This window comes from Nomascus leucogenys, chromosome 16, assembly GCF_006542625.1.
Source record: "Nomascus leucogenys isolate Asia chromosome 16, Asia_NLE_v1, whole genome shotgun sequence".
Classification (NCBI taxonomy): Eukaryota; Metazoa; Chordata; class Mammalia; order Primates; family Hylobatidae; genus Nomascus; species Nomascus leucogenys.
Genome location: NC_044396.1, coordinates 39356477 through 39372394, shown reverse-complemented (window position 1 = coordinate 39372394; position 15918 = coordinate 39356477). Strand labels below are relative to the sequence as shown.

At 34.8% G+C, this 15918-nt stretch overlaps 1 protein-coding gene across 4 annotated transcripts in view; it reads right to left on the bottom strand.

Annotated features, from left to right (window-relative positions):
- SNTG1 (syntrophin gamma 1) overlaps positions 1–15918 on the bottom strand; it is an 858007-nt gene that overhangs the window by 227726 nt on the left and 614363 nt on the right. For all 4 annotated transcript variants that reach the window (XM_030795196.1, XM_030795194.1, XM_030795195.1 and 1 more), the window contains one exon: positions 13036–13166. In XM_030795196.1, coding sequence (XP_030651056.1) covers positions 13036–13166 — 131 coding nt within the window. The remainder of the gene's footprint in view (positions 1–13035; positions 13167–15918) is intronic.

The window sequence follows — 15918 nt, the reverse complement described above, 5'->3', positions numbered from 1 at the left end:
GCACACCTCAGGCTGTATTTTGAAGACTATAGACTGGACTTCTTAACAACTGAAAAATCTGTTAAAAATATCAGTTGTGTTATTTCTACCTGTCAAAATCCATTTCAAATTTTAAGAAGTTAACTCAGTTGCTATCTATTCCATGGTATTTTCTATAACCCATGTATTTGGAATGAATCTCTTCCACTTTAGTGCCCCTAGACTTCCTGATTCCTTTATTGCAACACTTGTTCTCTGTGTTATTAAACATGTTTGTGTAGCTGCTAAATACTGTTCGATCTTACTAAGCTGCTAGCTCCTTGAAGGAAAAGCCATATATGCTATTTTATACCTCTCATAGCATTATCACAGTGCTCGGAATCTTTAATCTGTAAGTAAGAAACAAAAACAAACAAGTCCATCTCCACTTTACTTTAGCAAACTCCTGCTTTTGCTAACTTGAGAGCTGATGTTATCCAAGACAGCTCCACTGTCAGACTTGAATTCTCACATTTCTGTTCTTTAACTATAACCTCTTCCTTTCCATCACCAGCAAATTACCTTCTTATTTTTCTGATCTTTCTTAGCCCTTCCAGTTACCCTAGTTCATATATCTATTCAGGATCTAGCTGCATTGCCTAGACTGAGCTTCCTGTTCATCCACGCAAATTATGTGGTTATTTTTCATTTTAGAATTTCCTGTCACTGTGACCTCCAGTCACTCCAATCTTACTACTTCCCAGCCCTCAATAACTCCAGTTTAACTAAGTGAATACCCTTTTCTTCCTGGCATAGCAGGATTCCCTGGCAAAAGTAACAAATTGTGTAAAGAAGCCCCAGTACAATTGATCTCTGGGACCCCAAGATCCTTAGTTGCTCTTGTCTACTTTGTTACCTTTCTACCCTCACAGGAGCAGGTATTACATATGCAGATGCTTACCTGGATGTCATTTTATTTATCTCTTCCTGGATAATCCTAGTCACATAACAGCTTTTCCATAATTTCTCTGTCCTTTAATTCTTGAATCCTGCCATCTCTAAGGCATTTGAAGCAGAAAGCATTGCCATGCAAATTTTGAATATCTCATGACATCAGTAGAAGCACTACATTATATACTTTAACCTATATTTGATTAAAATTTATGGGCTTTAAAAATATATATTCGATCACTTGATCAAATGTATTTTTTTATTCTGTGACTAAAGCCTACCAGAATCACATATACTTCTTCAAGGTTTATTTCTTTTTATTTTTATTGTTCAGTTTTCCAGAGATATTCAAGCACCCTGGAATACTGTCCTCCTCTGGCTATGGCAAAATTAAAATTAATATTAATTAATAAATTCATATCATCAAATAAGTGTGTTATAATAAACTGGAGAAATGAAACAAAGAGCGACTCTTTGGCAAGATAATTTGCCCTAGATTGAAAGAACTATACAAAATTCATCTTGAATCGTTCAAAGGAAGAGTGGACTTTTCCAAAGAGAGTCATATATTTTAAGGGTATTACGGCAGTTTCTTTTTTAATCCCCTACATAATTGTGTAAGAACAAATGAAGAGGTTTATGCCAGACAAAGGAATACTTGCATGACTTATGGAGAGGGTCTTAATGGTATTTAGTTGATGTTTTCTAAAAGTTATTTATTGTTCCTGAGTTACACAGAGACCAGTCCTTGTGGACCTCCTGACCAATCTGTGAAAGTGGAATGCAATCATTTCAACCTCTGTATCCACTTAGGAGAACCACGTCACATCAGGATGATGAAACTGCAAGGGCAGCTGCCACATCAGACGTGGGTGCTGTTTCTGCTTATGAGCACCTTTGCCATTGAGTCTTCCTTCTCTGCTGGGCATGGCGGCTCATGCCTTTAACCCCAGAACTTTGGGATGCCTAAGCAGGCGGATCACTTGAGGTCATGAGTTTGAGACCAGCCTAGCCAACACGGCAAAGCCCCATCTCTACTAAAAAACACAAAAATTAGCCAGGCATGGTTGTCGGCACCTGTAATCCCAGCTACTCAGGAGGCTGAGACAGGAGAATCATTTGAACCCGGGAGGCAGAGTTTGCAGTGAGCTGAGATTGCGCCACTGCACTCCAGCCTGGGTGACAGAGTGAGACTGTCAAAAAAAAAAAAAAAAAAAGTCTTCCTTCTCAATTAGTAACCAACACCATGATATGCTTAAATTTTATATTCATCTTTCCTCCCATCACATTTTATGAATGTACTCATACACATTGTGATCCTTTCTCTACTGTCAGTATCTTTCTTCATATAAACTATTTTTTTTATCAATTGACTTCTACAGTTATTCTATCCAAAGTCACCCCCAAATTAATCATTGTTCCTCAGTTCTTTCAGTATTTCTTTTCTGTAGTTGACACAATCAACTCTTTCTTCTCCTTAAAACCCTGATTGAAATAACTTGAAGTTATTTCAATCAGGGTTTTAAGGAGAAGAAAGAGTTGATTGTGTCAACTACAGAAAAGAAATAAAAAACAAGAAATGGGGAAAGGATTCCCTATTTAATAAATGGTGCTGGGAAAACTGGCTAGCCATATGTAGAAAGCTGAAACTGGATCCCTTCCTTACACCTTATACAAAAATTAATTCAAGATGGATTAAAGACTTAAATGTTAGACCTAAAACCATTAAAATCCTACAAGAAAACCTAGGCAATACCATTCAGGACATACGCGTGGGCAAGGACTTCACGTCTAAAACACCAAAAGCAATGGCAACAAAAGCCAAAATCGACAAATGGGATCTAATTAAACTAAAGAGCTTCTGCACAGCAAAAGAAACTATCATCAGAGTGAACAGGCAACCTACAGAATGGGAGAAAATTTTTGCAACCTACTCATCTGACAAAGGGCTAATATCCAGAATCTACAATGAACTCCAACAAATTTACAAGAAAAAAACAAACAACCCCATCAAAACGTGGGCAAAGGACATGAACAGACACTTCTCAAAAGAAGACATTTATGCAGCCAAAAAACACATGAAGAAATGCTCATCATCACTGGCCATCAGAGAAATGCAAATCAAAACCACAATGAGATACCATCTCACACCAGTTAGAATGGCCATCATTAAAAAATCAGGAAACAACAGGTGCTGGAGAGGATGTGGAGAAATAGGAACACTTTTACACTGTTGGTGGGACTGTAAACTAGTTCAACCATTGTGGAAGTCAGTGTGGCGATTCCTCAGGGATCTAGAACTAGAAATACCATTTGACCCAGCCATCCTATTACTGGGTATATACCCAAAGGACTATAAATCATGCTGCTATAAAGACACATGCACACGTATGTTTATTGCGGCACTATTCACAATAGCAAAGACTTGGAACCAACCCAAATGTCCAACAAAAATAGACTGGATTAAGAAAATGTGGCACATATACACCATGGAATACTATGCAGCCATAACAAATGATGAGTTCGTGTCCTTTGTAGGGACATGGATGAAACTGGAAAACATCATTCTCAGTAAACTATCGCAAGGACAAAAAACCAAACACTGCATGTTCTCACTCATAGGTGGGAATTGAACAATGAGAACTCATGGACACAGGAAGGGGAACATCACACTCCGGGGACTGTTGTGGGGTGGGGGGAGGGGGGAGGGACAGCATTAGGAGATATACCTAATGCTAAATGACGAGTTAATGGGTGCAGGAAATCAACATGGCACATGGATACATATGTAACAAACCTGCACATTGTGCACATGTACCCTAAAACCTAAAGTATAATAAAAATAAAAATAAAAAAAAAGAAATAACTTCTATGACATCCTTAGGTCATAGTTTCTTTCTTTTTCTTCCTATCTACTTTTTTCTGCTTCACACATTCACTGATTGTGCTTCCTCCTCAGATCCCCTAAAATATACATTCCTGAAGATTCCCCTCCTTCAATGAACAACTATGAATTAAGTATTTACTATAAGCCAGATTCATATTTGGCTTTATTGTTAGAGACCCATTTGCTAAGATTGTTGTGTTATCAAAAGCACAATTCTCATAACCATTAAGCTTGCCTTGCCTACTGTTTAGATACTAAATTTCATCCACCAGTGCCAAACCTGTCACCATCTGAAACGTCTTCATCTCAGGGTAAACAGTGTGTGCACTCTGGGAGAAAACTAGAAATTCTACTGTCATTTGAGAATTTTTAAAGTCCAAAAGCCTACTTTCAATATTATCGATTTTCATAGTGTTTAAAAAGCATGCAGTAGATGATAATTCTACCTAAAGAAAAAACTATGATGTGAACTTTTTTCATTAAAATTCATTTAATAAATATTTATTGAGCACTTTCAGCCATAAAGTATGCTAAACACTGAGAGTACTCCTCAAAATTATACTCCTCAAATTCAAATATATATATAACATATGTATATAATATTATATAAACTGATGTGCACATATTTATATGCTCATTTTGCATATAGGCAAAATAAAACTTGAAGAGATTAAAAGACCAGCCAGTTTTAACAATTTTTATCTCTTATTCTAATGCCCTTGACACTGCAATATTATAACATACTTCAAAATTTAAAGCAGATATTTATATTTGAATCAGGGTCATTACACAATGATAAATATAAACTGTGTTATTACTGATAAAAATATCATGATGTTTTAATTTATATATACACAATAGTACATGACTGTAACACAACTTGGTTGCAATTAAATATGACTGGTATTACATCACTGAAGTTAAAATTATAGGTTATGGCACAAAAGCAACCAATAAATAATATCCTACGTTTGAGCCAAGCTAAATAATTTTCTTCATTTGTAATCATGGGCAACACTATTCATAATAGTCAAAATGTGAAATCAACCTAAGTGTCCATCAGTGGATGAATGGCTAAATAAAGTGTGGTTTGCATATATTACATTCATATATACATAAATATATGCAATAGTATCTTATTCATCCATGAATCTAGTATAAATCACTTATTTATCTTTTTTTGCCCCCCACTCCCTCACTGAATCTACTACCACTAGTCTGTGAGCTTTTTCAGAGAAAGAATCCAACACAATGTCTCCCACTTACAGATATTAAATCAATATTGATTGAGTGAATGAGTAAACAATAGATTAGCTCTTGAATGTGAATCTCGATGAAATCCATTCTGAGTAGTGCTATGTTTGTAACTGCTTATTGCTGTCATGTGTATTGAGTGTAATTAATTCAGCTGATGAAGCTGTTGATGTACTGAATGCCATAAAAATGAAAATGTAAGGAGTCATCTGGACCCATTCAGACAATTCCTTTCTTGTCAAAAATTTCTCTAGCTAAATTTCTTCAAATAATGTAACCGCATTTTAAATCAAAAAGTAAATAAATGTACAGTTCTAAAAAATATACATTCTCTTAATAAAAATATTAAGAGAGCTTTTAAGGTAGAAGGAAAATAGAACCAAAAGAAAGAAATGAGAAGAAAGATTAAAAATAGAATACGTTTGAATAGTTATATGAAAGCAATAATATATTTTGAAATATCTAACATACGTTTTTAAGTATATCAAAAATATGCCCAAAGATAAGAAAAAACAAAGGAATTAAAGTGTCTTAAAGTTCTAACATTTTCTGAAATTGATATAAATTGTGTTAAACTGTAGTAGTTATACATATATGGCTCTATGATAATGTTTAGGCAATAACTTAAATGATAACAAAAACATGAATATATGAAAATTGAATAGAGGGAATATTAAATAATAAACATTTCTAATTATTACAAGAGGTAAGGAAATAAAACAGCACAAAAACTCGTGTGTTGAGAAAAAGGACTTTGAGATATATGTATATCTCAGCAGTATAAAATCTAACAAATCAATTTCAAAATGGGCAAAAGACATAAACAGACACTTCACAGAAGAAGATACACTGATGGTGAATAAGTACATAAAAAGATGCTCAATGTCATTATAATATGCAAATCAAGGCCACAGGGACATGTCACTACATACCCATTAAAGTGGTTCAATAGAGCAACAACACTAACTGCTGGCAGCGATGTGGAGAAACAATCATTCCTACATTGTTGGTGCGAGTGTAAAATTGAACAATCACTCTAGAGACCAATTTGGCTGCTTCTTAAAAGACTAAAATACTATTAAAATATAACCCATTCATTGCACTTCTTTAGCATTTATCCAAAGAAATGGAAAGGTATGCTTCCAAAAAATCTATATACAAATATTCATAGCATCTTTATTTAGAATAGTCAAAAACTGGAAGCAACCTAGATGTGTTCAAAGGTAGAATTTTTAAAATGTACTACATCTATACCATAGGATATCATTCAGAAATGAAAAGGAATGAACAACTCAAAAAATAAAACTACTTGGAAGAATCTCCAGGAAATTATCCTGTGGGAGAAAACAACAACAACAACAACAACAACAAAACAGGCACATAGACCAATGGAGCAGAATAGAGAACCCAGCAATCAATTCTCTCATTTACAGCCAACTCACATTCAACAAAGGTGGCAAGACTGGAGAAAGGGCAGTCTCTTCAATAAATGTTTCTGGGAAAACTGAAGATCCATATGCAGAAGAATGAAACTAGAGCCCTATCCCTCACCATACACAAAAATAAAATCAAAATGGATTAAATACTTAAATTGAAGGCCTGAAACTATGAAACTGCTGAAAGAGGACACTGGGAAAATGCTCTGGGACATTAGTCTGGGCTAAGATGTTTTGTGTAAGACGTCAAAAGCACGGCCAAAGCAAAAATAGACAAATGTTATTACATCAAATGAAAAACCTTCTGCACCACAAGAGAAAAAATAAAGTGAGAGACAACCTACAGAATGGGAAAAATTATTTTCAAATGACCCATCTGACAAAGAATTACTGAACAGAATATATAAGACACTCAAACAACTCAATAACAATAAAAAAATCTGACCTAAAAATGGGCAAAAGATTTGAACAGACATTTCTCAAAAGAAGACATATGTATGGTCAACAGGTATATGAAAAACTGCTCAACATCACTAATCATCACAGAAATGCAAATCAAAACTACGATGAGACATCTCACCCCAGTTAAAATGGTTTCTATATGAAAGACAGGCAATAACAAATGCTGGTGAGGATGTGGAGAAAGAGGAACCCTTATACACCGTTGGTGAAAATGTAAATTAGTACAACCACTACTTCAGAACAGTATGGAGGGTTCTCAAAAAACTGAAAATAAGACTACCACATGATCCAGCAATTTCATTAGTGGGTATACATTTTAAAGAAAGGAAATCAATATATTGAAAAGACATCTGTGCTCCTATGTTTATTGCAACAATATTCATAATAGCCAAAATGTGAAATCAACCTAAGTGTCCATCAGTGGATGAATGGCTAAAGAAAGTGTAGTATACATTTGGCCAGGTGCAGTGGTTCACGCCTTTAATCCTAACACTTTAGGAGGCCGAGGTGAGTGGATCACTTGAGGTCACAAGTTCCAGACCAGGCTGGCCAACATGATGAAACCCCATCTCTACTAAAGATACAAAAAATTAGCAGGGCATGGTGGGGTGCACCTGTAATCCCAGCTACTCGGGAGGCTGAAGCAGAAGAATTGCTTGAACCCAGGGGGCGGAGGTTGCAGTGAGCCAAGAACACACCATTGCACTCCAGTTGGGCAACAAGAGTGAAACTCCATCTCCAAAAAAAAAAAAAAAAAAAAAAAAAAAAACAGAAAGAAAGTGTGGTATACATATACTACATTCATATATATATATATATATGTATATATATATATGCAATAAAATATTATTCACCCATGAAAAACAAAATGAAATTCTGTCATTTGCAGCAACATGGAGGAACTGGAGGTCATTATATTAAGTGAAATAAGCCAGGCACAAAAAGACAAGTATTCCATGTTCTCACTCCTATTTAAGTGAGAGCTAAAAAAGTTGATCTCATTAAGACAGCTAGTAAATTGTTCATTACCAAAGACCAGGAAAGTTAGAAGAGAGAGAGAATGAAGAGAAGTTGATTGATGAATACAAATATATAGTTTAGTATAAGAAATAGGACCTAGTATTAAATAGCTTAGTAAGGTGACTGTAGTTTATAATAATCTATTGTATATTTTTTAAAAATAGCTAGAAAAGAAGGATTTGAATAGTTCTCACATAAACAAAAGATAAATATTAAGATGATGGATATTGTAAGTATACTAACTTGATTTTTACAAATTCTATGGATGTATTAAATGAACACATGTATTCTAAAACTATGCATCTATTATGCATCAAAAATTGAATTAAATAAGGTTATATAGTATCGTATATAATGTTTTTAACATGATGAAATAACAGAGGTGAAGAACAGATTATTAGTTATCAGAGATTAGAAATGTGGTGAGGGAGGAGGGCAGGAGGGATGCTGGTTTAGTTATGGAAGGACTACAGGAGAATGCCTGCAATGATGGAACTGTTCATACAAAACTTGACTGGACTGCGTTAGTAGATGCAGGAACATGCATATGTGATAAAATTTCACAGAAATAAACATGTACACACACACACACACACAGGTAAAATCTGAGTGGTGAATTTTGTCAAGTCAATTCCCTGATTGGGATATTGTATTATAGTTTTGCAACGTGATACTACTTAGGATAATAAGCAAAGAGTAAATGAAAATACTATTTCCCACAAATGCACATGAATATACAATTTTTTCAAAATAAAAGATTTAATTATAAAAAGCTAGGATTTTCAGTAGAAAAAAATTAGATGGTATAATCAAAATATATCGGTAGTTACATTAAAGGTAACTAGACTAATTTGATTTAATGACCAAGTTTGTTACTTTGGATTAAAAACAAAAAAGAATATTCCAAATATATGTATAATATCTAGATGCATATATATACGTATATATATTTAACGCAGAAGGGGCATATTTTATACAGTAAGACTAAGAAAAGTTTAAAGAATAGGATAGAAGAATATACAAGTAGATATTAATAGAAATCTGTTTTTTATTTATCCTAATATAGATAGACTTAAAGGCAAGAAACATTTCCAAAGGTATAGGACATGCCATAATTATCAAGCATCGTATAACAGGAATTTATAAAAATTCTAAATCTACTTGTATCTGACAACATAATTAAATATATACAGCAAACACTGACTCAACAATGTAGAGAAACACACAGATCTATCATCATAGTGGGACATTTTACCACGTTTATGTAAAACCTAATACAATAAACAGAAAAAAATCATGAATGATGCAGAGGATCAGAACCTCTAATGAACACATATGACCTAATTGAAATATGTACAACACAGCACTAAAAAAATGACAATACTCATCCTTTATAAATACACATAAAACATTTCCCAAAATAACATATATGCTGAGTAAAATCAAGCCTCAACAAATATCAAAGCATTGAAATCATCAAGCATGAAACTATACTAAATAGAAATAGCAAAAAAGATAATTAGAAAGTCCCAAAATATTTTGAAATTTTGTGATACACTTTTAAATAGACCATAGGTCAAAGAAGTAATTATAACAAAAAATAAAACATTATCAAATGAATTTTTTAAAATATATAAATATCAGTACTTGTGGATTTCTTATTCTGGCCAAGACAGAGTGGCCTCATTCTTATCAGATGCTAAAGAACTTCACACATAACATGACAAAAGTATGGGAAGCCCCTGTGAGGTGAACAGGTAAGCATGAATGGCTAGGGACTTTAAATACAGGGATAAAAAAAGTGCTGAGTACCCTGGGTTTTCCTCCTGCATGTCCTAGACATGACCCTCTAAAACCTCCAATCTGAATGGCTAACAGCAAGATTTTTAAAAACATAAAGCCTCCAATAAAAATCTGTAACTCCTTTTTAAAGGACTAGAGAATGGGTACACTAAAAACAAAACAAAACCTTTTGGCAATACCTGCCCAAATCCAGTCAAATACCAATGGAACCATTGTCTCCCTGTTCACAAGGTTTTCAGCAGGGCTTAGCAGGAAGCTGGTCTTCCACCCTACACCTTAAAGAAGCAGGCTCCAATTTCCCTGCCAGGGTAGTATCAGTGGGGTGTCATGGACAGCTGAACCTTCATACTCACCTGCAGCAATTAGAATAAATGGGCTTGTGGGAGATGGGACAAGTACTGTGCCTCCCCTTCCATGCTGACAGGTGTGGCCCAGCAAGGAGCTGAGTCTCTCCCACCATCATCACCACGGTGGAATGAGGTGGTGGGAGGTGGAGCTAGTTGCCCTCACCTATCCGTCCACCTCCTTCCTTATGTCAGTAGAATTCCGTGAGGAGCTGAGCTTCTACCTCCAACCTTTAGCAACCAAGAAATATGAATAGCCCTGTCCATCTACCTTTCCAGGTGTCAGCATGGTGCAGTAGGAAACTTAACATATACATCCACCCAGTCCTCACAACAGAGAGATTGCCTGCTAAAAACAACAACAACAAGAACAAGAACAACAACAACAAAACCCAGATTAAATAGGAACCTCAATCCCAACATTTAATATCCAAAAAGTCTAGGATGATTTTGTTAAATCACTTGTCATATCAATATCCAGGAAAATCACAAGTTGAATGAGAAAAAAATTAATGATACTAACAATGAAATGAATGAGATATTGAAAATATCTCACAAAGATTTTACAGTAACCATCCTAAAAATGCTTCAACAAGCAATTACAAGTTTTCTTGAAATAAATAAAAATATTTTTAAAAACTTCAAAAGAGAAGTTATTTTTAAAAGGATAAACTAGACCTGAAAAAATAAATCGACAAAAAATAAAATGCTGAATTGGCTGAAGAGCAGAGTTAAATGACAGAAAATAAAATTTGAAAACATAAATACAGATCAATAAACTCTTCCTAATCTGTTTAACAGAAAGAAAACAGATTTTTTAATAAGTTTCTCAGTGACATGCAGGACAATAATAAAAGGGTTAATATTTGCATCAACAGAGATCTAGAGGGAGAGAATGGAAAGTGGGACTAATCAAGTGTTTGAAGGAATAAAGGTCAAAAACTTTCCTAATTTGGTGAAAGTCATAATCATACAGTTTTAAGAAGCAGAATAAAGCCCATTTAGGAGAAACTTAAAGAAGTATGTGTCAATATACATCATAATTAGTCTTCTGAAACTAAAAGAAAAGAAAAGAAAAAAGTATTGAAAGCAGACAGAGGGAAAGAACATATTACTTACAGGGGACACTGATTTGAATGACAGTAGACATTAATGCCTAACATATTTTAGGTACTGAAAGAAAAGAACTGTCAACTCCAAAGTCTGTATCCTCTCAGATAAATGAAAACTAAGGGGATTAGATGCTAGCAAATCTACCTTTAAAGAATGTCTAAAAAAATTAAGCAGAAAGGAAGCGATAAAAGAAGCTTTGAAATTCAGAAAGATCATTGATGGGTATACTTTGGGTTCAGTATAATGGATTATCCTTTCCATGAGTTTTTAAAATCTTATTTGATGGTTGAAGCAAAACTCATAATACCACCCGATTTAGTGTTTGATGTATATATAGGAAGTTAAGGTAATGTCTTTACAAACAGGAAAGATAAAGGAATCTTAATGGAAGCAACATTTCTATACTTCATTCGAAGTGGTAAAACGTTACCAGTAGACTGTGATATACTACCTACACATATTATAATACCTCTAGCAGCCAGTCAGAAAACTATTCAAAGTGATATACTCAAAAATACTATAAATAAATCAAAAGGTAATGCTAAACTTGCAGGAGTAACTAAAACAGTATTTGCTGGAAATGTGAAGATCTGACTACATATATTGGGAAATAAAAGTCTTAAAATTATCAAAATGGACTGGCAAATTACAGCCTATGGGACAATTCTAGCCTGCCACCTGTTTTTGTAAAAAAGTTTTATTGGAACAAAGGTGTGCTCATTTATTTGTATATTGTATATGGCTATTTTTGTGCCAGAAGAGCAGAGTTGAGTACTTTGTGACAGAGACATTAAGGCCTGCAAAGCATAAAATATTTACTATACAGCTCTTTACAGAAAAATTTCCCAACCCCTGGAACGTGTATCTCTCAAAAAGCTACGAGAACAAAATTTCAAGCTGAAAAACTCAAGAAATGGAAACAATCAGGGAAAAAGCAGAGACTCCTAAAGTATACATATAAGTTAAGAGATTCAAGGAAGTCCCAAATTAATCATTTTTAAAAAATTAACAAAATGTACAACTCCTTAGCAAAACTGACCAAGATAAAAAGAGAAAAAAAGTTTCAAGAATGAAAAGGAGGACACTACTTATCTTACACTTACTAAAATAGATAATTATATAAGAATATTAAAAGCAGAAAATAAATCTTATAATTTAGACCAACTATGCCGCTGGGCATGTGGTTTATGCTTATAATCGCAGCAATTTCGGAGGCTGAGGCAGGCAGATCTCTTGAGGCCAGGAGTTCAACACTGACCTGGGGAACATGGCGAAATCCCATGTCTACAAAAACAAAGCAAAACAAAACAAAAAATTAGCTGGGCATGGCGGCATGTGCCTGCGGTCCCAGCTACTCGGGAGGCTGAGGTGAGAGGATCACTTGAACTCAGGAAGTGGAGGTTGCAGTGAGCCAAGATCGCCCCTCTGCATTCCAGCTTGGGCAACAGAGCTAGACCTTGCCTCAAAATCAATGAACAAACAAACAAACAAATAAATAAATAAACTATGTGATATTCCTGAGAAGTAAACAATTAACACAAGAGGAAATATAAAAACTTAATAAAACTATCTATTAAGTCCATTGAATCCATTTCAATGAGTTAATAGCAGAGTCAGGGCTTTAACTTGTGGTTTTGTCATCAGAATAATAAGCGTTTAACTTTGTTATATTATTATTTTGAAGCTCTTCTTTCTACTATCAAAAACATACTAAAATCTTAAGCCATATTGTGATATGTTAAAAGGTTTTCTGAAAGGTCTCTTTTTTAATAAACAAAACAGTAATAACTCCTAAACACGGACTCACCGACTCAAATCTGTGCCGGGCACATACTGAGAGAAGCGCGAATGAAGTAGAGGGATCAGTCTGAGGTCGCACCATCGCTTCTCCCACCTCAAACCTGGAGATGTCGGCCACGACGAGCATGATAATGTGTCCTGAAAGGAAGACAAATGTTCAATGTAATTTTTTTCTTCTGTGCTTTGAGTTTCTGTGTCTCAAACCTCTTTCATCTGGGGGATATTATTTTTCCCCTAAATGATCAAAAGACTTTTATGGAATACCATGAGAAGAAGTCCAAATTATGGATACTAAAGTTGTATTGGTTAACTTATTTATTAATAAAATGCTATAAGAAATTAAGAAAGGAATCATTGAGACTAAGAATGCTAGTGAAAACATATTTTAAAATGAGGAGGGGAGATGGAAGGAAAGGATAAGAACGTGACAGAACATAATTTATTCAAGAACGGAAAAAGTGGGAAAAAAACTGTAACTATAATTAACAAATAAGTGAAAAAATAAAAATCAGCTGTAGTTCATTCAATTAGAGTATTTTATGAGTGCCAGGCACAATCCTAAGTGTTTTTAATTTATCAGCTTTTTTCGCAAATATTTTTGAATAGAATAAGCATTCCTATAAAACAACTTTCAAAACACTGCTCAAGGAAATCTGTGCTCCTTTTTCTAACTTCATGTTCATAAAAAGTTTATACTTTCTTACATGGTTTTAATTGCATATCAAGGCAACTACTGCTGGCTTAAAATTACACATATCTTAAGTTTTGTTAGAGCTTTTTTCTTCCTTTATATATAGAGGAGACTTACATTTGACAAAATTTGGGCTTTTTCACTTGATTCATGTTTCCTTCATTATTTCAGCTTTAATGTTAAAATTTCTTCATCACACCAGCACATCAAATCATACTAATATTTAAATTGGCATGGGTTGTAAGCTCAATTTGACCAGTAAACTGGTAATATTGACTTCCCTTTATTTACTAATTTTTGAGTGATAGTGTTGGAATAAGATTCTATTTTAGTCTAGATGTTGAAACTCTGTGAAGTCTAAATATTATTAAGCATTACTCTCAGGCATTAAATTTTTTAACAATGCTTCCAGTGAAAAACAATACTACTTTTACTTAAGGTTGTATGTTGCCTGGCATTTTTACGTTAATTGTTGCAGGTTGAGCAAATAAAAATGTACTAAGTCAGTGGAGCAGTTTAGAATACCTGGAAGGGTAGACTGGCTAAGATCACTTGTGAGGGGTCCCTACTGGTGACTCAATGAGCACCTCAGCTTCCAAGTCACCTCTCCTTCAATGCTAGTCAGTTGCTTTTAATGCCTTTCTGGTGACTGCAAAGGCACAAACCTAGGTTTCATATTACTCTTCCTCCTGGCCTCATGTCAGATGTTATGGATGATCAGCATGTGATGTGAGGTCAGATCTTCATGTCAGCTGTTATAGGTGGTCAGCATATGACATGGGATCAGCTGGATGGTAGTACAAGGTGGCGAGGGCTTAAGCTGCAAGTCAGAATCAGACCACTTAGATTTGAATACCAGTTTCCCAACTGACTATCCATTACCTGGGGGCAAGTTTTGTAGTCTCTGTCTTACCATGTTTATCTTCAAAGTGGGGATAATAATGGTAACAACTGGTAAGATTATAGCAATGAATAAAAAATTTCTTATAATATAGGCCAGCTAAATAGCTCCATACTATTTTCAATATATCTAAAAGGCTAATGGTAATTTAACATTTAGTAAAACAAACTACTTAGATGCCTGGCTTGGTAGCTGTAAGTAAAATGTATCAAATATTATATTCTCAAGAAATAATAACAAGCTTAAATAATGGGCAAAATTATTTCTAAACATGGAACTTTTAGGGAGGGCATTCTTAGGAATATTACGGTTACTATTTAATAGTAGTTTTAATAATACCTACTTGTACTAAGTACTTGACTTACACCACTTGCAACATCTTTGAAAAACAAAGCTATTACTATGTTCATATTTGAAAGGAAAAACAGAAGGTTTTTTTATTTTTAGTTTTTGAGACAGGGTCTCGCTCCGTCACTTAGAAGTGCATGGCGTGATCTTAGCTCACTGCAACCTCCGCCCCCAGGGTCAAGTGATCCTCCCGCCTCAGCCTCCCAAGTAGCCGAAATTACAGGCGCCCACCACCAGGCCTGGCTAATTTTTGTATTTTTAGGACAGATGGGGTTTCACCATGTTGGCCAGGCTGGTCTTGAATTCGTGACCTCAGGTGATCCACCTGCCTTGGCCTCCCAAAGTACTGGGATTGCAGGCGTGAGACAAGAAGGTTTTTTTTTAAGATGTATTTTATTATTACTTGCCAACTTTTCTTCATGAGAGAACATGAAGAAGCAATAATACTGTGTGGCAGGCTTGGGTAAACAAAGAAGGTTTCTGTGACCAGGCCAGAGATGTCCACAGGGATTGCAAGCGACCCAGGACCCACCCAGCTGCACAAAGCAAGGTCCTTGTTGGCAATGACTGAAACTCCTTCCCAGAACCCCAGTGCACACATGCATTCCTAAGTTCTACAGTAAACAATTTACCCAAGTCACCCAGCCAGCAAAGGGCACCCGCAGGATTCACTCAAACCAACACCTCTTTGATAGCAGAGCCAACAGATCTACTGCAGCACATTTAACATTCAGCACTGATAATCAGCGGTGAAACAATGGAAAAATAATTTGGATTTTTTTACTTTATTATTTCACATTTTGGTTACATAACTTCAGGTATATTATTTAAAGATGCTTTCTCATCTTTCATAAAATACAATAATAATTTCTCTCAAATTTTGTGTTTCTTCAATAAATGGGATAGAAAATGTCAAAGATTGTTAAAGATATGGGTAATGAGATGTTGAG